Genomic DNA, 25219 nt, shown 5'->3' with positions numbered 1-25219 from the left:
TAGTCACTTTCTTATTTCATTGGTGGAAAAAAAAAAGGGGGGGGAAGGTATTATAGAAAATGCTATTTTTACTGTCACTAATAGGAGCTATATTTTAAAAAGCGGAAAATGCATGTGCATAAAGCAGTGAAGTACTCAGCTCACTGTACAGTTCTCTCCATGCCTGCAAATGTTCAGGGTTCTTTCAATGGAAAACAGAAAAGTTATCTTGGTTTATGCCGGAATTCATTTGATCAGATGTCAAGTATATTTTAACTGATATCACAAGTTCTGATACCAACTATCGTGACTACAGTAAAGTTACCAAGAATGATAATATCCCTACCCAAAATGATAAAAAGCAAGCCATGTTTATTTTGGGTATTGTCTCACATATACTTTTACACATAATCTTATAGAACTAAGCCTCAGCTTACAAAGTTTGATGTGGGGCTAGGTTGGGAACAAGAATACAACATGGTACCACTACACTGACAGATTTTCACTAAATCCAGGAAGTTTGCAATTACTGAAAGATTTCTTCTGGAAAGTAATTGCAGTTTCCTACTGATAGATACTGAAGATAGCAGTATCCTACTGCTAACAATCTAAAGTGTTGTTAGCAGTAGGATACTGTAAGCATGGCCAAAAAACAAGAATTTCAGATTCACTCAACCTGAATCAGTATTACTATTCTTTACTATTTTTACCATTCCAATGTCACAGAAGCCTATTTTGTTTTGGAAGACAAATCTTTTATTGTAACTTATGTTGGGTGGTTCCAGGACGTTTCTAGGTTTGATAAAACTTGGGCTGAGACTTGATTTTGAAGGTACTATGTCCCATGTCATTATCAGGAAGGTCTTAATCACTGTTGGGTAAAATTCTAGTATCACAGGCTGCATTCACATGACTTTTGCACCGAGCATTAGAAGAAATTGTGAAATAATATGCAATTTCAGAAGTATCCATTTCCCAGATTCTCCAGAAGAATCTCCAGATGCTTCTCTACTGCCTCAAGTTTGATACTGATAGCCCTACTAGAGAGTTTTTTCAATACATGTCATAAAATCACAGAATCTCAGAATGACTTGAGTGGAAATCAACCCTCTGGAGAATCTGGCCAATTCCTGCAGGACCACCCAGAGCAGGGTGCCCAGGCCCACATCCAGGCAGTTTCTGAAAGTCTTGGAGGAGGAGACCCCACAGCCTCTGGACAGCCTGTGCTCTGTCACCTGCACAGCACAGAAGTGCTGCCTGCTGTTCAAAGGGATCCTTTTGTGCCCCAGTTTGGGCTCATTGCCTCTTGTGCTGCTATTGTGCACCACTGGAAAGAGCCTGACTGACTCCTCTTGCACATTCCTGTCAGGTTTTTATATGGATCCCGTCTGCTGAGCTATCACTTCTCATGACTGAACATTCCCAACTCTCTTAGCCTTTTCTGAGAGGAAAAATGCTACAATTTTTTCATCATAGTAATGTTCCCTTTCTGGACTCTCATTAGTTTGTTCAAGTCTCTCAGGAGGGAGAGTCAACTTTTTGAAGGGGTAGAGAATGGCAGAACAAGGGGAAATGGCTTTAAGTTGAGCGAGGGAAGATTTAAGCTGGATATCAGGGGGAAGTTCTTTACTATAAGAGTGGTGAGGTGCTGGAACAGGCTGCCCAGAGAGGTTGTAGATGCCCCATTGCTGGAGGTGTTCAAGACCAGGTTGGATGGGGCCCTGGGCAGCCTGGTCTAATATTAAATGCGAGGTTGATGACCCTGCCTGTGGCAGGTGGGTTGGAGATTCATGATCCTTGAGATCCCTTGCAACCCGAACCATTCTGTGATTTTGTGATTCTCTCATGTATGGGGGAGCCAAGCACTCCAGGTCTGGACTCACCAGTGCTGAGCTGAGAAGAAGATCACCTCCCTCCAGCTGCTGGCAGTGCTTTGCTTACTGCAGCCCAGTAGTCTTTGTGGCAAGGGTACATTGTTGAATTATTCAATCACATGTCCACCAGGTCTTTTTCTGCCAGGATATTTTGCAACTGGATAGCCTATAGAGGTGCCTAGGGTTGTTACCCCAGGTGCAGTACTTGGCACTTCCCCTCACTGAACTTCATGAGATGAGACCATTTCTCAGCCTTTCCAGGTCTCTCTGGTGGCAGCACAACCCCCTAGTGCATCAGTCACTCCTCCCAGTTTTGTTCCATCTCCAAATTTGCTGAGGGTGCGGTCTGCCCCATCATCCAGATCATTAATTGAGACGTTAGACAGATTTGGACCCAGTATTGAACATCCTAGCACTCCAGGAGTACATTGTGCAGTCTATATCCTCACTCGCGGTCCAGCTGGCAAGTCTACTCCCTCCTGAACTGAAGTCTCTGAATCTCACAACAGTAAGTCTTCGTGTGTTGTTTAAAAGTTTAAATTACAGGGACTTCCACCAAGGCTCAAGACTAGAATTCTTCAGTATTCTTGACAGCTCAACCTTCATAGTATTCTCTGGTTCTTCTGGCAGAATTTGGCATACAGACTTGAACAATACTTTTATTAATAAGAGTCTGGATAAATATGGACCTCATTGTACAGCTAGTGATTGGCTTAACAAGAGCCAGATGCCTGGAATCTCTGTATTGTCTTATAAGGGAAATATTTATATAGAGACTCAAATTTTTAAGTTTGGTTTTATAGAGAGATGTGGAGAATAAAGGCATCTGCTGCTATTCAATAGAGCTTTTATAATGTTGGTTTGCCTCAATTAATCTAGCGTGAGTGCAGTGTTGTAATGAAAGGAAATGTAGAATAAAAAATGTAGAGCTGCAATGTATATAAATCTTGAAATGTCCACAGACAGTTGATAAATCGCTGCATTTTGCTCAGTTTATGCAAAAGAGAAATGAAGAAGCAGATTGAAAAAAAAAAAAAAAAAAAAAAGCCTGCAAAATTATAAATCAAGTCATTAAACCTCAATCTTCTTTATTGAAGAATTGTTTTGATACTCAGCAAGATTAGGAACTGAACAAAAGCCTGGCTAGGAGACATGTTTGCAAGGATTCTGCACATCAGGAAAAATTCCATAAAATAATGTTATCAGTGTGATCTAAGTTCAGAACTGTAATTATTCCTTTTCTGCTTTTAGAGCTGTGAATGTAAACAGTAATTTTAACTATTTTTTTCTGTGACTAAGATTTTATTTGTTCCTTGAATTTCTTACTGATTTTTGTAATACATCTGCATTATTGCATGGATTTCATAACTTTTCCATTTGCATCCATAATCCATAAGGAACTCATGATTTCACCATATATTTTGCTTGAAAAAGACTGTCCTGTAAAACAAGGGCAATCTCTCCCCTTCTTTTTTCATGTGTTTTCAGTGAATATTACACTTGGTTTGTTTTTTTCTAAAACTGTACTGTTAGCGTAGAGAGAGACATGCTTGTTGCCTGCCTGCTCTGTACGTAACTGATGGCACTCTAATTGCCAATTCCAACATTATTGCTGGCTGCTGCTGTTTTTCTGTTAGAATGGAATGGAGTGGAATGGAATGGAATCAAATCACCAAGGTTGGAAAAGACCCACAAGATCACCCAGTCCAACCATCCACCAATCACCAATAGTTCTCACTAAACCATGTCCCTCAACACAACGTCCAAACGTTCCTTGAACACCTCCAGAGTTGGTAACTCCACCACCTCCTTAACCTTTCCAGTTAGTCCATTACTTATTTTACTGGCAGTGCATAATGAAAGAAGGAAAGAATGGATGTTATGTGAGTGATAAAAAGGAAGAAGATAAATTTGCACAGGGACATTGGGAGGTATTCATTGTATTGTACGACAGCACAGGTTCAGATAGTTTCTAAATGCTCTTTCAAAATTTCTTTCTCAGGCATCAGGAATATCCTAGCTGATTACATACAAATACGACTGGATGATGCAAGTGACTTGTGGATAAATGCTGTTGTTAAACTGTAATTTGTCTATAGTATGCTTGTACTGATCCAACAGCAAAATACTGGCAGCACATACATGATGTTAGATTAATGATGTAAAATTGGTCCTCAAGTGTCAGGCTTCAGGGACAGCAACCTCTTTCCCCTCCTTCATTGTTAACCCACAGAACTTTCACATGACTTTATCTGTTGGCTGAGTCAAGGTCATTTTGGTAGCTTGTGTTCTCAGTAGATCTCTTTTTCTAGAACAAGGAAAATACTGGACTAAAAGTCAGACCTAGAGGAAGGAAGAAGTTTCTTTGTGTATGCTAGCAAAGAGTGCATTTGCAAACAAACAAAGCAGACTCCAAGGCACCAGACTTTCCTGTAAGGGTCAAATAATGTAATGAACTAGCACAATAAAGTACTATCGTTTTTTTTTGAAAGGACACTGCAAGTAGACCCTTATTGTCTATTTTAGCCTAGCCTAGTACTCTTATTTCCCTTGAAATAAGGATGGGGGAAAGTGCTGTCTTATCCACTGAGGAAAAACAACAGCATGCAAAAGTTTGCATTTCATCTGTGCACTGTATAGTGAATCTGGGCTTTTATCTTGTAGCTTTTCAGTATGTTATTGTCACTCTTTAAGAAAATTAAAACCTTATTATATGAGCTTCGTTTCTTTCTTGTCTTGTGTCAAAACCGTATGAACTACAGTGGCCCAGATACGCTCTTGAAAAACCTTAGGGCTCACTTAGTGAGCAGGTTCTGAGGGGATGCTTTAACTCTTTTGAGAGATCAGCTAACCTCTTGATCAGTTAGATCAAGTTGTACATTATAACTTGGATGAAGATAGGATGAGTTCTGCTCAGTTTTCAAATTCAACGTTTACATGATTGTTTCCTCTCTCCACGTGCTGTTTTCTGTTACTTTGGGGAATCTTATTAGGTTCAAGGCTTTTCCAATTGTGCGGTTCTAAACCAGAAGCAGCAGGTCTATGAAAATTTTAAGTTTTCAGTTTTTTTCTGCTTGGGTTGCTTGGTAATTTAAAGAGTCAGGCAGTTCTTGCAAATTCTTTGCTTGGCTTAGAGTGTCTCAATTATAGTGATTTATTCAGATAGAAACAAAAAAAATACAACTGGTTTCACTATGAAGGTATCAGAAGTCAATTTTGTTATTATTTTTGTATGTCCACCAATTCAATGTTGATCACCTTTCATTAGAAATAATCTTCAGCAAGTGGATGACAGAAGTGCATAGGTATCAAATAGTACCTGCTCAAGTAACATAGTTATCTGTAGAGTAACTGTAGCATAAAGAATAGTGTCAAGGCCTACAGCATTGATCCAGTCCTTTTGCCATAGAAATAAGTATTCCCACATATTTCACAGATAGTTTCTTGGAATCCTTAAGCTTGGTTTAACACATCATCTAGAGTATGTAGGCAATGAGTAGAGTATTCCTTATCAATCACTACATGTAAACGTGAGTAAACAGAAAGTTCTGACTACTACAGAAATCTTACTACGTACACTAAATGCATATTGTTCTATTTTGACAACTGAAAATATTTTCACTTCTTTCTTTTCACCCTTCTTCTCCTTCTTTTTTTCTTCATCCTTTTTTCTTCATCTTTTTCTTTCTTTTTTGTTATGCTTTAAACCAATTGCAAACTCAAAAATTGGAGTAGTTCTTCCCTACTTTTTCCATAGCACAATTTATTTTTATGTTCTGCTTTAATAACATTTCATAGTTCTTTGAAACTGTTCCCTGGAGCAACCTTTTATTATTTGTGAGGTAAATCAAGCATCATAGTGTAATTTTTTAGGAGGAATAATGGATTAAAGTCAGAATATTTAAATCTTCAATTGATGTTCTGAATTAAATTTTGAAGCACACAGAAAGATCCAAAATAGTATTCTCAAAGCTCTACAACACCTAAAAAACACATTCTAGAATCCACATACTTGCTCATGTTTCTGTGTGTAATATAGAAAATTAATAGAGTGCTGTACTTCTAAGTTCCAGATTGTGTTGTGCAAGGAATGCTTTGCTTGGCATTAAGGTGCTTGAAGAATATTTTGGAAATGTAAAGCAAGAAGAGATGCAAAAAATCAAAAGCATACTTTTTGAAATTCTAATAGAGTAGCAATGCACCAGAATACAGCCATCCTTATCTAAATGTTTGTAACTCTAAGCAGAGGGAAAGGAAATGCGACTAAACTGTGAATTTGGTAGCAGCTCACCAAAGTGCTGGGTAATAGCTGCTCCTCTATTATTAGAGATAAGATGTCCTCTAACACAGGAAGGTAAGATGAGTTTTTGAAGATGAGAGCTAAAGAGGCGTATTAGTAATAGTAGTAGTAGTAGTAGCAGTTTCTTTAATTGCCCTGAATTAAGTCATACTTAGATGAATGGAATTGTACCTTAGATGCCTGCATTAGCTCAGAGCTGGTGTGCCAGCCTTCACTCGGTATACCTTAAGATATATTCCTTTTTGACATCACTCAAGCTTTATCATAGTAACCAGGCTGAATACTTTCCTTCTATCCTAATCATTGAGGTATGTATATGTTACCCTTTCAAACATAGTATAAAAATTTAGTTTAGCATTTCTCAAAATAATAATCTACACATTCTGTGCACTGTGTAATCTTAAGTCCTGGTACTTTCTGTGTAAATATTTGTATCTTGGTAAGTAGGAATTCTCATTAAGATATAAAACAACTCTGTATCATCTTTTACTTGTGTAGTGTGCAACTGACACATGTAATTACATCCTTTGGAACAACATAGGGAGGAGGGAAGGAGATAGAGTTAGTGAATAATGAAGTGGATAGTTTTGTTCACAGAAGGATGGATGGTGCCTTTGTGGTGATCAGTGTCTCTCTGTATTTCCCCGGAAGAGATTTCCTATCAAAGCACGGAAATAGTTGGTATACAGTGGAGCCTATGTAGGTTCACTTTATTGTTTTACAGATGTTACAGTCATGAATGTTGCTCATGTTCATTGTCTTCTTGAAAACTTACCAGGTATGATAGTTGTGAACAAAAGATTGAATTGCATAGTGTTAAAAAAGTGGAGAGAAATAAAGGGATTTACTTACGAAAATGGCATGTGGTGTACATGAAAAACGTCTGTTAAATCCTCCAAAAACAGGAAATCTGTTGATGAGATTAAATAAGCACTGCTTGAGACCAACATTTTTACACGCAAGTTAAAAATAATATATCCTGTACATTGGTATAAGTGCAAACATGCATATTTTACCCAGAGGGTCCTTCCTATAAAAAAGGATTGTAAAATCTCATCAACATACTATATTTTCTGCTAAAGATAAATCAGGAAGATTAATGAGGTTAAGTTATTGCTATCTGGTATGTCGGGGAGTAAGTTTCAAATTAGAATTTTAATTGTGCATTCTATTGCAGTCGTTTTACTAATTCACATTATGCCGTATTTCTAAAATCTTTCCTTATTGGGAAGTCTTGAAGTATTTTAAAAGAATGAAATAATAGAGTTTTTAAAACTTAAGTAGATAGAATGGAAATGGCCCTGAAAGCCTATAGAATCTAGGTTATCTATCAAATTTTTAGACCACTCCACAGAATCTTTAAATATTTATATTCCTTCCTGTTTAATCACACAAGTGAACTTCAGGTGTAGCAGTGTTAGATACCAAGATAAGAAATTACATCAAGAGATTTCATAAATAGGTTAGTTTTAAAATTACAAGGAATATAATTCCCTGTTACTAAAAAAGTACTCCATCACACTTGCTTTTCCAGCAAAGGAGACCAAATGACAGTGAGGTGACAAAATGGACTCAGGTACAAAAGCACTTCAATCAAAGATATATACAGTCATACAAATTACATTTTGCCTCTGAAAATGGAACCAATGCAACTAGTACCATATTTTGTCTAACCACTTTTTTTTTTTGGTCCTTTTTATTAAAACCTGAGTTTTAATAAGTAATGTAAGTCATGATGCAGTTGGGGAAGGAGGTAACAGTTCCCCTTCTATTTCCTCAGCATTTAATGTGAGCAATGACTATGAAGTTTAGTGCTTCAGAAGACCTGAAAGACTTTGCTTTCCTACTCTTTCTCTCTTGTGTTCTGTAGAGTAACCCAAATGGAACTGAGAAGAAAAAGGCTGTTCCTTATCTTAGACAAAACTTTATGCCAGCATTTATGAATCCATTAATTCATGGGTATTTCTTTTTCACATCAGTTTAAGGTGTCCCAAGCACATAAAGGAGTTGCAGTCAGAATAATATTAGAGAGTCACCGTAGTTAGGACAAGAATTGTCCTAACTTGCATCTGCTTTAGAACTGATTTGCACCTTAAATCTCACACTCAGAAAACATTATGTAAACTAAGCCTATTTTACCAGGAAATTCCTGATAGAGCAAATATAGGAGATAACATTAGTAATTCTTTTTGCATTATCTTTATTTTTTCTTTATTTTTTCTTCCATCTTCAGACCTAGGTTACAATAACAGACTGATAAGTGCTTTAGAAATGCTGAAAGCAGTTTACATTGATTAGATAGATTTTCACAATGGCTCTTGCTAAAGGCAGTTTTCAAGGGCAGGCATAGTAAAATGTTGTTGTTTTTTTTAAATTGTGTTACTTGACATTGTGTGAAATTTGGTTAATTGTGTGAAAACTGGACATAATTCTCAGTGATTGAAGCTGACAGAAGAGGAAAAGATGATGGCAAATATATTCTCTGGTGGCATGCTGTCATCCACAAATGTTTTCAGTGACCAAAGCAATGACTGAACTACAAAGTGCTGATTGCAGAGGTTGGGTTGAAATTGGTGAAATCCTCTACCACTGCTCACCAACACTTACAGTAATCAGTTACTTACAGGTGATGCAGTTTCAATGATAAAATCTTTTCTCAAAACGACCAGAAGATTAAAAGAACTGTTGTTTCACAGTGTGGACCATGTCTGCAGATTTTTTTAGTGTAACAGACCAATGATTTTTCCTTCTCAATTCCTTAATAATTCAAATCCTCAGTTATCAGCAAAATGAGTGTGATAATTTCACTTTTTTGTTTCAAGATCCGTTTGATGTTATTAAGTAACAAGAACATCCTCCAGCGCCTGGTATTTTGAAGATTCTGAATAATGAAAAACCAATGAAGTGACAGATTTACAGACCTTATAAATCTTGCAGTATTCATTAAATGAGCCTGGAGATCCTTGTCCTGCAAACATTTATGGAACTGCTTAAAATATAAGGTGCATTTATTAGGGTTTGTAAATGCAAAGAAGAGTCTAACACAACACTAGGATCTTAACTCAGAGTTTAATGGCTGCATTTTTTCCATCCATAATATCTGCATATAAACTGTGCAGAGCAGCAGTAAAGCATGATATATATTTAGGTAAAACGAGTGATGTATCTTCACTGTCCAGTTCAGGGCATTTCAGGCATCTGATTTAGATGCAGCTCTATGTACCTGTGGTGGAAACGTAAGTTTCTGAAATAACTAATTCCTTTTAGACAAGGACCTCTATTAGGATCTCCATTAGTTGTCTGTTCTGGCCTAAATTAGTGTGTAATCCAGAGACATTTAAAATTAAATAGGTCAAATTATTCATATTGTTAAAATACATCTCAATCAGATTGTTTAGAAATAGCAATGGAAAAATGATTGTTATCAGTGGAGAAACTTAGAGCCACTCAGGAAAATGAGCCACCAAAACTGACGTCATATAAAGTCATAATTTTAAAAACAGATCTACAGATGAGACTTAAGATTGTAACAGAGTGAAATATGTATTTCTTTGTTCTTGTGAATAATGTGCTTGTTTATTAAGTAGGCAGAGCAGGAATTATGATGTCCTTAATTTCTCATTTCTTTGCTTGTCATTTTCTAAATGACATTGTAGGAGACTTCACTGTTGTCACCTAGCAACTATGAAGTATTTTTTTGGAAGAAAGAAATAAATGTACTTTTATATATGTCCCTTCCAATATTTTCTGTTCTTATGAATTTTAAATGAGAAAAGGGAATAATTTTAAAAAATCAGTATTTGCAATGATTATCTCCATCTCTTTTTTGAGATATTGCAGTTACTTTCTAGTCAGAGGGTCACAGTGAATTAGCCCTTGGCAAATATTTAATTTTTAATGGAAACCACTGCTGCATTGACTTAAAGCAAGTAAAAGCTTCACATTTATCCTAGAACGATCCTGCTGCTGCATCCATTGACCAGTTCTCATGTTGCATGTTCTGCAGTTCTGTATGTTTCCATTGTTTTCAGAAACAGTGTTCTTTCCTGATTATGGAAATGCATTCTAATAACTGAATGACAATAGATGTTGAATACTGAGATGCCTGCCGCAACAACAGCTGCTTTGAAGACTGTTTCATTTTCACATAATTCATGGGGGCTGGATAGCTAAAGTTTTGTGCAATTTGAGTTAAAGAAATATGTATCTAAAATGTGTTTAAAATTTGAGAAATGTCCTACGCTTATTTTCAGTTCTCTGTTACCCTTGGTGGAACAACACTGTTTGGGAACGTATTTCTTCCTAATAGTCTGCATTTTTAAGAAACTTTAAGGGATGAAACAGGATGAATAGCCACAAAGATAATGTGTGGGCTGCTGTGCAGCAGCATCCCCAGAGAGTGATATGTCAGAAAAGACATTAAAAAAAATTCTACAATGAAAAATATATTTCTCACAAGTAAAGGAAGATCTTGACAGATCATCTGTTATGAGGTATCTGCTCTGTTCTTTACTTGTGGGACAAATGGGATTTCTCCATATAATTCATTGTGGATTATCGTTCTGTTGCAGTTTGTGTAATGGTAGCACATGGGGAATTTAGGAAATGACACTCCAGCTGTCTTCTACAATAACTGTTTCTTTTTATGCTTTCACACCGTAATATCTTTTCCTTCAAATTATCCTTTCTGTACACCTCTCACTGAAATATGTGTGTGCATTCCAAAAAGAATTTTAAAAAATGGGTCTCTGCATAAAGTCTGTTCTCTCTGTATGATAGATTTTATTTCAGTCACAAACTTGTTGATTAAAAAGAAAGAATAATCTGCATCTACACCTCTTTTTTCTATAATGCATGCTTGATAAGGAAAATGAAGTCAATGTATAGGAACTGGAAACATAGATCTGTTTCTTAGTTTTCATTTTTGTTATGGTTATATTCTACGTTGAATATATATTGTTAGGATATATTTTATCTGTAGGACTTGTTAAGCTTATCTTTGTTTTCAGAAGTTCCAAACAGATGGGAGAAATTGAATCCATGTATTTGTAGATGAGAAGCAGATGAGCTGCCCAGAAAAGTGCATTGCCTGTTGTGTATCTTTCCTGAATTCAGTACTGTAAAAATTTTTCCCAGTTGTTTCTAGAGATTTACTCTTAATTGATTTGTTTAAAATAATTTTGTGAAAGTTCATTACTCTGGGACAGGGAGAAGCAGGGAGTCCCTGAGAATATATTTGAGTCCTCCATACTTCAAGGTGTGATTTGTAAGCTGTATTAGCAAGACTCTTTCTTTGTAATACCGCATGTGATGGTTAGTGGATTAAACTCATAACCATTTGCTACACAATGTCTTCTGTGAAGTAGTCTCTAGCAAAGGGACTGCAAGGAAACTAGAATTCTCTGTATTTTCACTACCTGAAAGGCAAAATCCTGATGAAGATGCTCAGCCAAGTTTTAGATAGAACAAACAGTTTGGTTTTTTGTTCTGCCTTCTGGGGCTTTGTTGATGAATATTTCCATTTTGCCTTGTGTTTAAATGGTTATCTCTCAGTGCTGTCTGAGAATAGAATCATAAAATCATAGAATGGCTTGGATTTGAAGGGACCCCAAGGATCATCACGTTCCAACCCCCTGCTACTGGTAGGGCCACCGAACTCCAGAGAGCGAACTTTGCAAGAAATTGTGGCATTGATCACTGTTTTTGCCCAGAGAGAACAATTCCTTATTCATTGTACCCTGATTTACTGCAAAAAAATTTTCCATCTAGTCTGAGCTCAGATTGCTGTGGATTTGAATGACTTGCTCGAGATACCATTGGCCAATAAATGATCAGATCATCATTTACACTTTTTTTGGCAAACAGAAACAAAATTATAAATCATCTTAAGATGTAAAGCATTTAAATTCTCTATCTTGGTAGGTAACTGCATTTTTCAGAGCTGTATCCAAAGGCAATATCCCATCATTAAGAAAAATATCACTAGTAGTAGTGAAGTTTAACCATTTCAATTTGCAAACTTTAAATTTTTTTCTAAAGAAGTGCAGAATACTATAGAGCAAACAAACTGAAACCATTTGATGCAGCCTCTTTTTCTCACGTTACTCTGTACAAACTTCTTAGAATTAATCCATGTACTTCCAGGAGTTTTCAAATTGTAGCAATTGTATCAATTTAATGAAAACAGTAAAAGAAAATTTGTTTTACATATCAGATGTCCCCGTGTTTCATTGACTTCAGAAAGAGATCAAGGGTTTATTTTTACTGTTATGCTCTTTAATAATGGAATAGTTGGGGTTTGAACAATAATGCATTTCAGGTGTGAGGACTAAGGACAGTGTCTTCTATTTCATGGGCATTATCTATTTTAAACCACTCAGAAAATATTGAGGTCCTGTGAGAAGCACAAGCCTCTTGATGTTTTCCCTTAGCTTGGGACTTAGCCATTTCTGACTTCTGATACCAAAAAAAAATAGATTATGTGCTTCATTCCAGTGAAAAGATCAAAACATGAGTTAAGGCTGGTCATTGTCCTGATAGAATTCCACTGGTTCACTTGGCAATTAAATATTTTTACTCCACAATAAATATTTCAGTATGGAATGATAGAATGCATCTACATTAAATGAGATAGAGACAGGGTGATGTCATGGTAAACCGTCGACAGGTGAAAATCAAGAAATTATGTAAATACGTGTGTCGTAAACTTACTTGCTGCCTGTATGCTAGATTGTATGCTTCATTAATGCAAATATATATTTTTAGGACCTTAAACTTTCTCATTTTTTATTGAATTTATTAACTACAGCACAAAGGTTGAGTGAATACTACATAGATTATATCATTCAGGAAATCATATCATTTTTATTCTCTGGCAAAAAATCACCTTGATGGCATAAGTTATGTTTTAGAAAAGATACGTATATGCTAGATTAATTCACCTTTTTTAATGCCTAAGTGTGTTTTGATGCATGAACTATCTGCCAAGAAGTAAGTAAAACTTGTGGATATGTCAGAAATAAAACCTGTTTGTACAGTGTATAATTCTGCACCCAAATACTGCAACTCCAGCACTGATGACGGAGCTCTTTCTGCTTCATCTATGTGAATAAGCAGAACCATACAGAGAATTTGGATAGCACAAATTGAAGACTCTCTGTGTTACAAGCATGCAACTTTTGAAAGATTCACAAACACTTCACATGCAAATAATTCTTCGTCCTGTTATGCAAATTATTTCATGTCAAATTTTTGACAATATTTGGAGCTATGCATAAATACCATTTAAACATAGAACTATATTTTTGCTCAACAGAAGAATCAACTAAATGGCATTTTAAACAACAATACCCATGAGTATTGTTTGCCTTTGTCCTTGGTTTATCCATAAGGTAACTTGCTGCATGCATTTCTTAATGTCACTTTGCTTTCTTTTCCTTTTTTAGAGTTTCTTTGAAGGACAGTCTGCACCGTGGGATTCAGCTAAGAAAGATGAGAACAGAATGAAAAATAGATACGGGAATATCATTGCATGTAAGTGTTGACAACATAATTGTGCACTGTGTTAACTTGTCTTCAGCACTGGATAAGAGTGGCCACCAGCCTCTTGCTTGCATTGAACCTATATTTCTTTTCTCCAATTAAGAGCATAAAAGTGAGGGAAGAAGTTACATTTTTTTGAGAAAACTGTCAGATTTAATGTATTTTTTCCACTATCCTACTGTATACCTCCATTCTGTGATTACCATTTCGTTAGTGTAAATTGACATCCTTAACCAGTGCTCAGCTCCGACTGCTCCCAAGCTGCTCCTGGCAACTTAGTGGAAGAACAGTCATGGTGTGATGGGTTAATCTCTTGACATTGGTTTCTGGATGTTGAAGGAATGGACAATACTGCTGCTTAAGTATTCCTTGATAACTGAGACAGACATTGTAAGTTACCCTATTAACAGTCTCTAGGGAAAAAGACAGAATACATTTGTTGTACTGCGAAAACTGTTTGATGAAGATTAGATATGCTGATAATCCAAAAATCTTAGTGGATGGTCATTTGTTTTGATGAGTGACCCTTAAGTCTAGCATTATGAGGTTTCAAAACACTGGGGCAAAAGGAAAAGAGCATGCAATTTACTGAAAAAGGAAATGAAATTTTCTAGGGAAATGTGAAAAACATAATGAGCTGGAGCATGTGTAAAAGGTGTTATCTAGTCAGGTTTTACTTGCTTCTCTGCACGCAATCTTTAATGTGTAACAAACTTGCTATCATGAGAGACGTAGCAATACATTAGATTAAGTGACTATCACCACTTAAGTATAAATACTGAAGGTGTAAAAAAAAAATTCCAAAGAACATTCTCTAGCTTTATGTTTACTATTGTTTTGTGACCTTTTATTTCCAGTCCAAGCCTGTGACAGTAAGTCTTTTAATCATTGTTTAGCTTTGTTGTCTGCTCTTTAATGTCACTTTACACGTTACCTTTCACTTTGACTCCCTTTGGCTGAAGTGAACAGGAGACTTACAGTACTGTGTGTCTGAGCAGAGGAAGTAATGAGTAGCAAAGAGAAAGCAAGTAAAAGATATTAGATACACAAATCAATGGCAATTACAAGTAATACTGAAGGCTGTCTAAGAGAGCTAACCTTACTCTGATCATTTGGATCTCGATTTACTTTTCATGTCATCAGTGTTTGTCTCACAGAAGGAGTTAGTGGAACTGTTATCAATAGCATTACCTATTTATGTTGCTATGAAGACATAGATAATGCAAATTAAAATTCACTTAGAGTAAAGGGCAATGTCTTAAGAGAAGCTGAAACTGCCCACAGCTTGTCATCTGTTAAAGAAACATATGGAAATGGAGTAGCTAACAGTTTAATTATGCTGTATGGTTTTCTGCTAATAAATGATTGCTTGGCTTCAAGTCTGAGAGTACAATTTTAGTGGTCCACTTTTGAAAATCCATCCCACAGACCTGTTTGAAGTACTGACTTTAGCTTTTAAAACATTTTACTAAATTGCCTTTCTATACTGTGTTTAAAGAAGTAAAAATACTGTAGATGGTTTAGATGCTATCAATTATATGATTATAGTGAAATGTATATTTTTTTCTGTAAAAAGTTTAATGTAATTTTTTCCATCCATTTATCCTCTTTGTTTAAATTTTCCCCAAGACACTACTGTTACATTATTACTTGTAGTCGTTATTGTTCTCTGAGGGAACTAAAACAAAAGCACCAAGCTGCCAGCAGTGTATCAGCTTGTCAAAATGGCAACATGCTTTACATCACCTAAGTGATGTGCATTAAATTGGCTGCAAGCATACCCTACCCTCTGTATGAAAGTAGCTACAGCTTGTGAGCCTCTATATCAAGAAGCTGAATCATGACCACAGTCCAATGACCTGCACGAAATGTGTTTCTTTTATATTGAACACAAAAGGCTTTGTGCTTTCTCGTTAACAACTAAAAGCGGAATCTAAGCTAAGAGAATCTAGCTAAGCTAACAGAATCTTTTTAACTCAAGAAATATTTGGTATCTGTTTTAATAGTGTAGGATTATGCATAGAATTTGTTAAAATCTATTGCTTTTCTACGGGAGAGATCTTGAGGTAATTTCAAGATGAGAGAAGTTATGTATTTATCTTTACCTACCCCAGGATTGACTCAATGAAAAGAGGATATTGATCACAGCTTTTAAAAACAGCTAAGGATTTTAGCTGAGACATTTCTAGAAGGCTTGATTAGCAAACAGTTAGCGAGGCATGTCCCAAAAAAGTGTCATTGCCTAGGCGTGCTAATCAGCTGGCTACTCAAGGGGCTTGTTAGAGATCACAGGCTGCAGACTGGCATATCCATGTTGTTGGTAACGTGAGGGGAGCAAAATTGTTTGTAATCATTACCTGTTACCACTTTCTACGAAGACAAATGGATTCTAACATTCAATTCATTTTGGAAGATCGAGTGATCAGTGCAAAATTGAATTTGACAGAGAGGTAACAAAATAATAATAAAAGAGAATATTCAAAAACTAAAAATTGTTAAGAGCAATCTGAAGTACATGGGAACAAAAGACCTTCCAAATCTAGACAGTTAACCTAGAGGCTGTAGGTGGAATGCACATGTTGGACGGATATGTGGTTTCTGTACCACTTAGGCTTATACTTGGTGTAAACACAGGTGTATACACAGAAAAACTTTTTTGTTGACTGAAGAAAATTTTCTGGTTAAGAAGTGCTGCTACACAACATGGAGTTGAGTGAAGTTCTCAAAGGAATTAAAAAAAAATTACTCCATCTCCACAGCATGTGGATGAATGTTGGAATCTCCATTATTTCCAGAGTAGCCAGAATCTTTGGTGAAAATGCAGGACATACGTGAGAACAAAAAAAGGGCAAAAAGATTATATGAAGATATAGTTATGAAGTAATTTATTTAGTTTTGTGAAATCTGAAGCATAAGTAACTGCAAGGAGAGAATAGTGTAAAATGAAATAATAGAAAAAGTAAAGATACTTACGTGGTATATATCAGTCTAAAAGAAATAGCAGGAGGTCATATTTTTAAGCTGTTGCTTAATGGAAAATTTAAGTTTGGTGGGTCCAGTATGTAGCTCAGCAACATGCAGGTCATCAAAGACAGGATTTAGTTGCCTGAATATAGACATGCAATGCCATTTCAGGTGACCGAGGACATTGAAAAACAGTTGTACTGTTCCATACTGGCAGCTGAAGGCTGGGCTGTGTATAGTGACATGAGTGCTTGTGTTTGAACAGTCAAATTCAATGACCCTAAGTACTTCATGAAATATATAGATAGACATTTTTATTAGCCTGAGTTTTCCTGATAAGAATGCTTTTAAGGAAATGATGCATGAAATCATGAAAATATGGATGAAGACATAGCATGAGTCCAAGCAGGCTTGACTTCTAGAGTCTGTTGACTTCAGTAGAAGTTGGATCAGATCCTAAAATGGTAAAAGCAGTAACCATATCCAAAGACTAGAAAGTTTCTAATGTAGTATCTTAAGTAAGATGGACTTTCAGAATTACGAGCCTTTGAGCTAAAGCTCTGTCTGAGAAAACTGATAAATTGCTTAATTAAGCAGAGAATAGCACAGCACTTGTGTAGCTTGATAAGGTCAGACAATGATAGGTTATGTAATGGAACATTGCATCTCTATACATTTTTAGTCTTGGAAAAGTGAATAAAAAGGCTGAAAAGGATGACCTGATTAACTTAATTGATTTGAGTATTCCTACATCCTTGGAAAAACTCATTTTTAAAGACTGTTGGGTGATGTAATCATAACAGACTTGCAGAATATTAGCTGTGCAGTACCGAGGGCTGCAAAGCTGTGAAAAATATATCTACGGCTATGCCCTTGCTGTCTCCCAAGGGAATCCCAGGGAAGACTAGACTTTGAGATGTGTAGTCACTGAGACATGGAGTATAAAAGGTTGAAATCACGAATTTGCCTCTTGCTTTCCTACTCATCCATTTGAAAACCTTTTTACTTGTCATTGTAAAACAATGTTATTTTAAGAACCACTTGCCCTCTCTTTCCTCCTCCACACTGTGGGCAATCATGCTACTTCTGAAGAAGTGGTTTATAAGCTACTTCATATTCTTTCATTAGTTTTTTTTTTATTTGGTAGCACTTTTTATAAGTTGAAAAATATTAGCTATTGAAAACATGGGTGACGAATTTCTCTTGTGCTCTAGTGCTTATTTACATTTACAAAAAAATAATTACAATCAATAAGGCTTGTAGTTAGTTGTAAGTCAGATAGCAAGTGGCCTTCAAAAACAGTAATATGTAAGTGTGTAATCAGCACAATTTGATAGTAAATAAAGCAGCGGTAAAGTGGCTATTGACTGTGTCTCCATCCTTGAGTTGATCGACATCATACCCTTAAATGTCTTCAAAGTATTGTTTTATCAACAACTCGTGCAGATTCTGGAACAACAATAGTGTATAGTCACTTTTGAACCAAGAGAAGCATATTCCAAATTCTTGAAGAAGCCCTGCCAGCTCTCTGAGATTCCTTTATGGGGGGACATAGCCTCTAGCACTTCTTAATCACTGCTGTGGAATCATAAAGAAAATGAGGCAGCTGACAGGAAATAAATTCATACCCTGAAGTTTTGGATTGGAATTTGGAAATAAGGGTTGGAAGTGTTTGCTAATGGGTAGAATTCCTGGATAGATACAGATGGCAACCATGGAGCAAACTTCAGTGACAAAGTCATTATCTGACTGCTTGGGTTTTGTTATTACTTTATTTTGCTTTCTCTCTTATGGAAACATAATGAGTTTTTGTTCAAAACTGAGTTGACAGTATGTCTTATGGAAGAATTTAAATTTATTTTGAGTACTGGCATAAACATTTCCAAACAACTAAACCATAGAAAACTTTTATGTTAATTAGTGAGCTGACAAAAGGTATGATAGTGTTATCAAGGCAAAGAAAAATAATTGCAAAAGATTGCACATTAGAAATATTTAAGATGTTCAGATTGAAAATGAAAGGGGATTTGGAAAGCCTCATGAATGGCCAAAATTAATATTCAGTGTATATAAAGAACACTAATGGGCAAAGAAAACCAACCATAAACTTGCCAAGAATGACATATTTTTTCTTTAACGTTAAGATTTTGATGTTGTATTCGTTTCTGAATGTCTTTAGTTACCTTATTTTTCTCTCCACTGTTTGTGTTTCAGATGATCATTCTCGAGTGAGATTGCAGCCCATTGAAGGAGAAACAAACTCCGATTACATCAATGGAAATTATATTGATGTGCGTATACTGATATAGTCAGCAAACATAGCATTGTGTTCTAAGAGGCAGCTTTTACTATTCTCACATTATTCATTGTTTAACAGCTAATATCAGCTGCTAAACATTTTTGGATGGTACTGTCTTTGGAAGATAGGTGTACAATAAAGGAAACAAGTAGTTGTGTTGGTTTTGTCAACAGGCAAATCAAAAGAATATTATATACTATATATTTCCTCAAACTGTCAATAGGCTGAAACTTTTACAGTGATGCTGTATGGCTACTATTGCTTATCTGGGCTAACAAAATGTTATTTTCACTTTCTGTCAACAGCTTGGCATCATTTCACGTTTAAAAGAAAGCTGTTTGCATATTAATGTGACAAAACTCTGTAATGCCTAATGCAGAGATTTGCAATCTCTTGTCATCTCTGCACTTTTAAGTTGCCTTCAAAGTATATTCTGCAGCTGTTAACCAGTACTTCCAATGGAAGCAAGACATTTCATTAAATATGTAGGCTCTTTAATTATTGAAGGTGGCTTCTTTGTTCATTCTGCATCATGTTAACTTAATGTTTTACATTAGAATAAATTCTTTAAGAGACAAGGTGGTTTTGGTTGAAAGAATGAACTCAAAAATAGAATTGAAAATCATTACAAAGTCAATACTGTGTAAAGTCATAAATCTGTGGATAGCAAAGATAATTATTTCATTATTTGCATGGAGTGCTAGATGTTTGGCTAAGTAAAACAAGTGTCACTTTATAAGAAACAGCATCTGCTAAAGATCTCTATTTACATCTGAAAAAATGGTGTCATAGTTTGCAGTTCAAATTTAGCAACCAATGTAAAACAGGAATGTAAGATGTTTTTTCTCAGAGTACAGAAGAGCTAGAACTGTACAAGAAAAGTAGGTTTCTTCAGTTAAACAATCTGAAGTCTGAAGTTGTAACAGTCTGAGGATAACTCCCATTGATGTTTGTTAGTACATTCGATAACTATTAAGTGAAGCTTAGACTTCTGCTCAGTCCCTTGCTATTTGAAAGAATAGCACATTCACCAAGAGCTAAAAGCGCGTGTGGAAATTTGCTTAGACAGCTCACTAAACTCTGAGGGGAGTAATCTCTATAGGGAATCTCTCTGAAGGGAGTCATGGAAAGAAAGTGAAAGTTCACATTGAGGAGCTAGATTTGAATGCACTCTCAAACTGTTTCCAACATTCAGGATTGTTCTTGTTTTAGGCTAGTAGTGTGCTCTTAAGTTTAAAATGCTATAAGATGCACAGAATTTGTACCATACAGTTCTGTTGGAAATACTTGTAAGAGAGCAGAATAGCAGCCTGTTATTGCTTATGAAAGTACAAGAGGGATGAAGAGAATCATGATATCATGGAATGGTTGGGTTGGAAGACACCTTTAAGACCATCTAGTTCCTATTCCCCTGCTATAGCCAGGGACACCTCCCTCTAGGCTAGGTTGCTCAAAGCCCCATCCAACCTGGTCTTGAATGTTATCAGGGAGGGGGCAGTCACCACAGTCTCCTTGGGCAACCTGTTCTAGTGTCTCACCACCCTCACAGTAAAGAATTTCTTCCTGATATCTAGTCTAAATCTACCTTCTTCCAGTTTAAAGCCATTTCCCCTCATCCTACGTACCCTTACGTCCTAAATGAAATAATGAGTGAGAACAAAAACAGTATTTCCCTCATTCTCAGCAGGTGGCTTCATTGCAAAGCTTGGAGTCTTGCAGACATATTCCAAAGACAACCATAAAACACAGCATTTTTTGTTTATAATCTTGCTAGTCAGATTTCTTTTGGAAGTGTTTGTTTTTCTACTACAGAAGCAGCTGCTGTTTTTCATTTGCATGGGGTTATTGTTGCTGTGTTGTCAGAATAAACATCTCAATGAGAGAATTTCACAAACATTATGAAGTTTTCTTGGATAAAAGAAAAGGAGGCACTATTTATTCAGTATTTTTCCCCATGCTTAATTTCTTCAGTGGGAAATTGAAGCATTTAATCCCAGCCACTGGGATGCTAGGTAGCACACCACGGAAAAAAATAAGCTCTGGTTGATAGGTTTCTGAGCAGTTCTCAGTTCACAGAATTCCAGATTTAGGTTCAATGACATCTAACCAATTATGTAATTCATGTTATATTTTCTGTAATATTCGAGGTATTTTCAATTGTTTTGTGACTTTTCCAGCCTCCCATCACTACAGTCCCTCTTGCACTTTTACAAAGAAATTGCAGTGACATGAAAGCTTCAGCTTTAATTTCTTCCTTTGGAAGGCTGACAGTGGAATCTCACCACTTTTGAAAGATTAAAACTGGCATAACTGAGTTTATCAACATGCTTGCTCGTGATCTAAACCTTTGGTGACACTCTCGTAACATCAGAAATTCAAACACAATAAAAATGGTATTGTTCCCTATTGGTAACCTATTCAATGTTGCAAGAATCCATAGAGTATTAGTCTTTATTGCACAGCCAGCTTAAGTTGCCCTTGTTATCAGAGAAACATCGAATTCCTTTATGGTGTTTTTTTTATTTAGAAGTGAAGAAGTGTATTCATACTAAACCATTTAGTCAAAGAATTTACCCTCCTTTTTCATGTTCAGAAATATATCATAAATAAATCACAGAGGACAGAGTGAACATTCCCCCACCCTTCCTGGGGCTGAATGCAAATTGAGCATTCTGTAGCTGTTAAAAAAAGGGATAGGCTTTGCACTAAATAGCAATAGCTTGAAGGTATATCTCAGCCTCCATGAGCATCTCACACCATTAGCTGCAAGTGCTAGAGAGGATTTCATGCTGTTCATTTTCAGCAGATCCAACAAGGGACTTTGAGAACATATTACTTCTGTCCCCTAACGTACAAGCCTGCAACTTTAGCATCTTGCAGAAAACACATTTGCTTCTTGTTCTCCCTCTCCCTTGCTCTTCCTCTACCAGAAAAAACATTTGCATCTAGCACATTACCTTCATTGTTACGATTTTTACTGATAATTACTCTAAATGAAGTTTTACTTAAAGCAATGTAGGCAAGGTACACGCTGGTTATAATTTCTTTTTCCCCGATTTCTTTTAGGGTTATCACAGGCCGAATCACTACATTGCTACACAAGGTAAGCATTATTACTTCCTAATTTTGGTTATGTGAAGCTAAGAAGTCAATATTCAAGACAGAAAAGGTTCAGTCACTTAAGTAAAAGCAAACTGAATTGTTATAATCCAATTTTCACATATATCAAGTAAGCAATCCTTTGCCTTCATGTTCAAGTACAATTTGGGGTAGAAAAGCAACATAAAACCTTTCAGCAGAAGTTACTCATGTTTAGCATATTGTTGTTCGTGATAGAGGAAGTAAGTCATTGTAGAAACCCTCAATAAACTTACCAGATGGACAGCAGTGACAGGAAAACTGTCAGTACTAGAACTGTATTTTCCAGTATTGTTCGATGATATGTAGGCTCCAGGTCTTAAAATAAAATACTTTAATTAGCAAGTTTTAGTAGAGTATCCAAACACACATTATTCTGGCAGGGGAATTCTTCAAAGGGATTTGGAGACAGAAATTTACAGGACATCTTTTAAAAACCTGCTTGTGAATAATAGCTTCTTTCTTTGTCAACAAACAAGGGTGTTTTCAATTTTTACCCATTTTCAAATACATATTTTGCCCATTCTGATGTAAGTTCTTACATGCTTTTAAGCCAAGCTTAGAGCTGTACCAGGTGAGAAAGTCTTCTGCTTAATCATATTATCCAACCATATGCCATTCTCTTGCCTGTGCTTGGATACCACTACTCAGAGAGAATATCCTCTGCAGCAGGTTTTATGTAACAAAGCTTCCTGTATTTTCCATTGGACCTGAAGAAGTTGAGCTACATCCACATACGTTATTTCAAAATGCGCCCAGAGTCCTAGCTGGAATACTGGGAATAATAAACTTGTTGAATAATCTTGTTGGATTTATAGGTGATATACACTTTTTTAATGATGTTTTATCAAGGCACAGGTTTGTCTGAGTCAAATAAGGGCTCTTATTGTGTATGTGTTTGTCCCCTAAGTAACCCAGTGTCCTCATCCTCCAGTCCCCACTTTTATCGGTGAGAAGATATTTAACTCTGCCGTTCTGTACTTCAGAGCTGAACAGTCTCAGATAACTGTTGGGAAGGATGTATAACCACCTCAACACTATCTTACAGTTTTAGACCAGAATTAAAATTTGAGGTCTTAGAACTTGAGCCATTTAAATGTGCTTCTTCTTCCAGGTCTATTATCCAGTCACCACATCATTCATTCCACAGTCTTCCTTCGTATGAATAAGAGAATATTAGGACAAAAACAGAACATGTGATTATTTCACTCTGGGCCTTTGCATCTTCTTCTTCTGAGAAGAAATGGATCAATCAATTTAACCTTTACTTGATGGTATTGTTTTTTCACCTGAATCCTGAAATGAAAAGATATATATTTGGCATTTTACTTGCAGGGCTTTTTTTTTTTTATCAGGATGTTTCCCAGATCTTTCTGACAGCTTTCGTGTAGACCAGACGTCTCTGAAGCAAATTCTAATGGTTTCACTACAGCTTTATCACTCATCACAATACTTGGATAGCAAATAGAAACTTGAGGCATTTGTGCTTTAGCTTTTAAAGCCAAGTGTTGGATGCAATATTGTACTTAACGTCTATCTACTAGGTCAAGTACAACCCTCAACATATTATTAGTCACACTTATTTTCTGTTATAGTGTCAAGGAGAAGTAGCTAGTCAAGGTGAATAAGAATAGTACAAATTTTCTTCCAAGATGTAAAGAAAATGTAGTTGTTTGAGTTGTCATTCTTTCATGCAGGTGCCATCAGTTTTTTATGTGTAGATGCAGTGTAGAGCATGTCAGGGTACCTAATCACTCCCACAGTGCAATGAGTGAGAAAGTGACTGTCTTGTGATCATAAAATCTATTTTCAAATGGGCATACAATTTACATCAAATTCAAAACTTTTGTCAGCGAATTTTCTGAGGGATTGCCTCTTCAACATCTTATTTTTTAAGGCCATCTAGGAAGCAGATTTGTAGCTCTGTTTTGGGGGAAATGAAAAACACTGATTTAAAAAGGTTTATGTTCTCTAGGTGGCTCTGATGAAGAATCATGAGAAATTTTTTTCCCTTTCTCTGTCTCGGCTTTCCAACCTGTAGAATAGTGTTAAAAATACTTATCTGCTTTATAAAGCTTTCTGCAGCATTGTGATAGATGCAGCTGTGTCAAGGCTACTTACTGTGATTTTCCAGCATTCCCACTTCCTGACAAAGCCTTTGCACGACAGTCTCTGCCTTTTGCAAAGGTGATAAGGTAACTGGGAATAATCTCTAAAACTCCTTTAAAGCTCTATGAAAGGAGAGGCATTTGTTTCACACTCCCAATAGAGGATGCCTCTTTATGACTTCCGTAGTAGTAAGCCTGTCAGGAGCGATAGCTCGCAGATATAGCCAAAGATGTTCGTGCTGTTTCAGAACACATTTTCATGTAGATATGTATAAACACATCAATTAAGCTCCATGTTTAATTCCCTTGATGTCTACTTTACATCAGTCTTAAAATAACTTCTCCCATTCTCCCTTTTCTCCTCCACCACATCTTTCACAGGTGCACATACCTATTGTTCTTTGAAGGAAAATATCATTACATGAGTCAGTTTGAAATCTCTGAGGAGTTAGAATGATTGATATTTAATTTTCCTATGTTCTTCTTAAGCTGCATTCAACATATCAAGTGTTAATGAGCAAATATAATTGTTTGAAGTAAAAAAGTAGCAAATGTAATCAGTTTGTAATAGACTACCAATCTGCTTTTAACAGAGCTGAGAGTTGCATAATCACCTGTTTATTAAAGTTACTGTCTTCCATACTAACCAGAGTTTGACACACAGACTAGTATCTTCCACCTTGGTAGTCTTAGCATACTGCTGCTAATGTTAAAAGAGAAATAAACGTAATTTAAAACAACTAATAATCTAAAAAAGGATTTGCTTGTGTTATAAGAGTAATACATCCAAAATGCGCATTTTGAATTGGAAAATCAGCAGCATTTTTCCTCTACATGGTAAGTATAATGTGACTGATAAACTGAAATTACATCTAGTGAAGACTTTTGGTGATCTTCTGTAATTGGTATCAACAGATGGATTTTGCACCTGAGACACCGAGATTAAAGAGAATCCTTTGTCACAAGCCAGAATATTGGGTCATGCAGAACCAGCAAGCTGTGACAATTTAAAATT

General features: G+C 36.1%; 1 protein-coding gene across 8 annotated transcripts in view; it reads left to right on the top strand.

Moving 5' to 3' along the window:
- The window catches only part of PTPRM (protein tyrosine phosphatase receptor type M), a 460562-nt gene that overhangs the window by 385010 nt on the left and 50333 nt on the right, over positions 1–25219 (top strand). For all 8 annotated transcript variants that reach the window (XM_031588942.2, XM_090137388.1, XM_090137384.1 and 5 more), the window contains 3 exons: positions 13599–13686; positions 18874–18950; positions 22025–22061. In XM_031588942.2, the coding sequence (XP_031444802.1) occupies positions 13599–13686; positions 18874–18950; positions 22025–22061 (202 nt within the window). The remainder of the gene's footprint in view (positions 1–13598; positions 13687–18873; positions 18951–22024; positions 22062–25219) is intronic.

Source organism: Phasianus colchicus, chromosome 3, assembly GCF_987193195.1.
Source record: "Phasianus colchicus chromosome 3, bPhaCol1.hap1.1, whole genome shotgun sequence".
In the NCBI taxonomy this organism is placed as follows: domain Eukaryota; kingdom Metazoa; phylum Chordata; class Aves; order Galliformes; family Phasianidae; genus Phasianus; species Phasianus colchicus.
The sequence above is the reverse complement of the archived record's forward strand: the minus strand, read 5'-3'. Positions and strand labels throughout refer to the sequence as shown.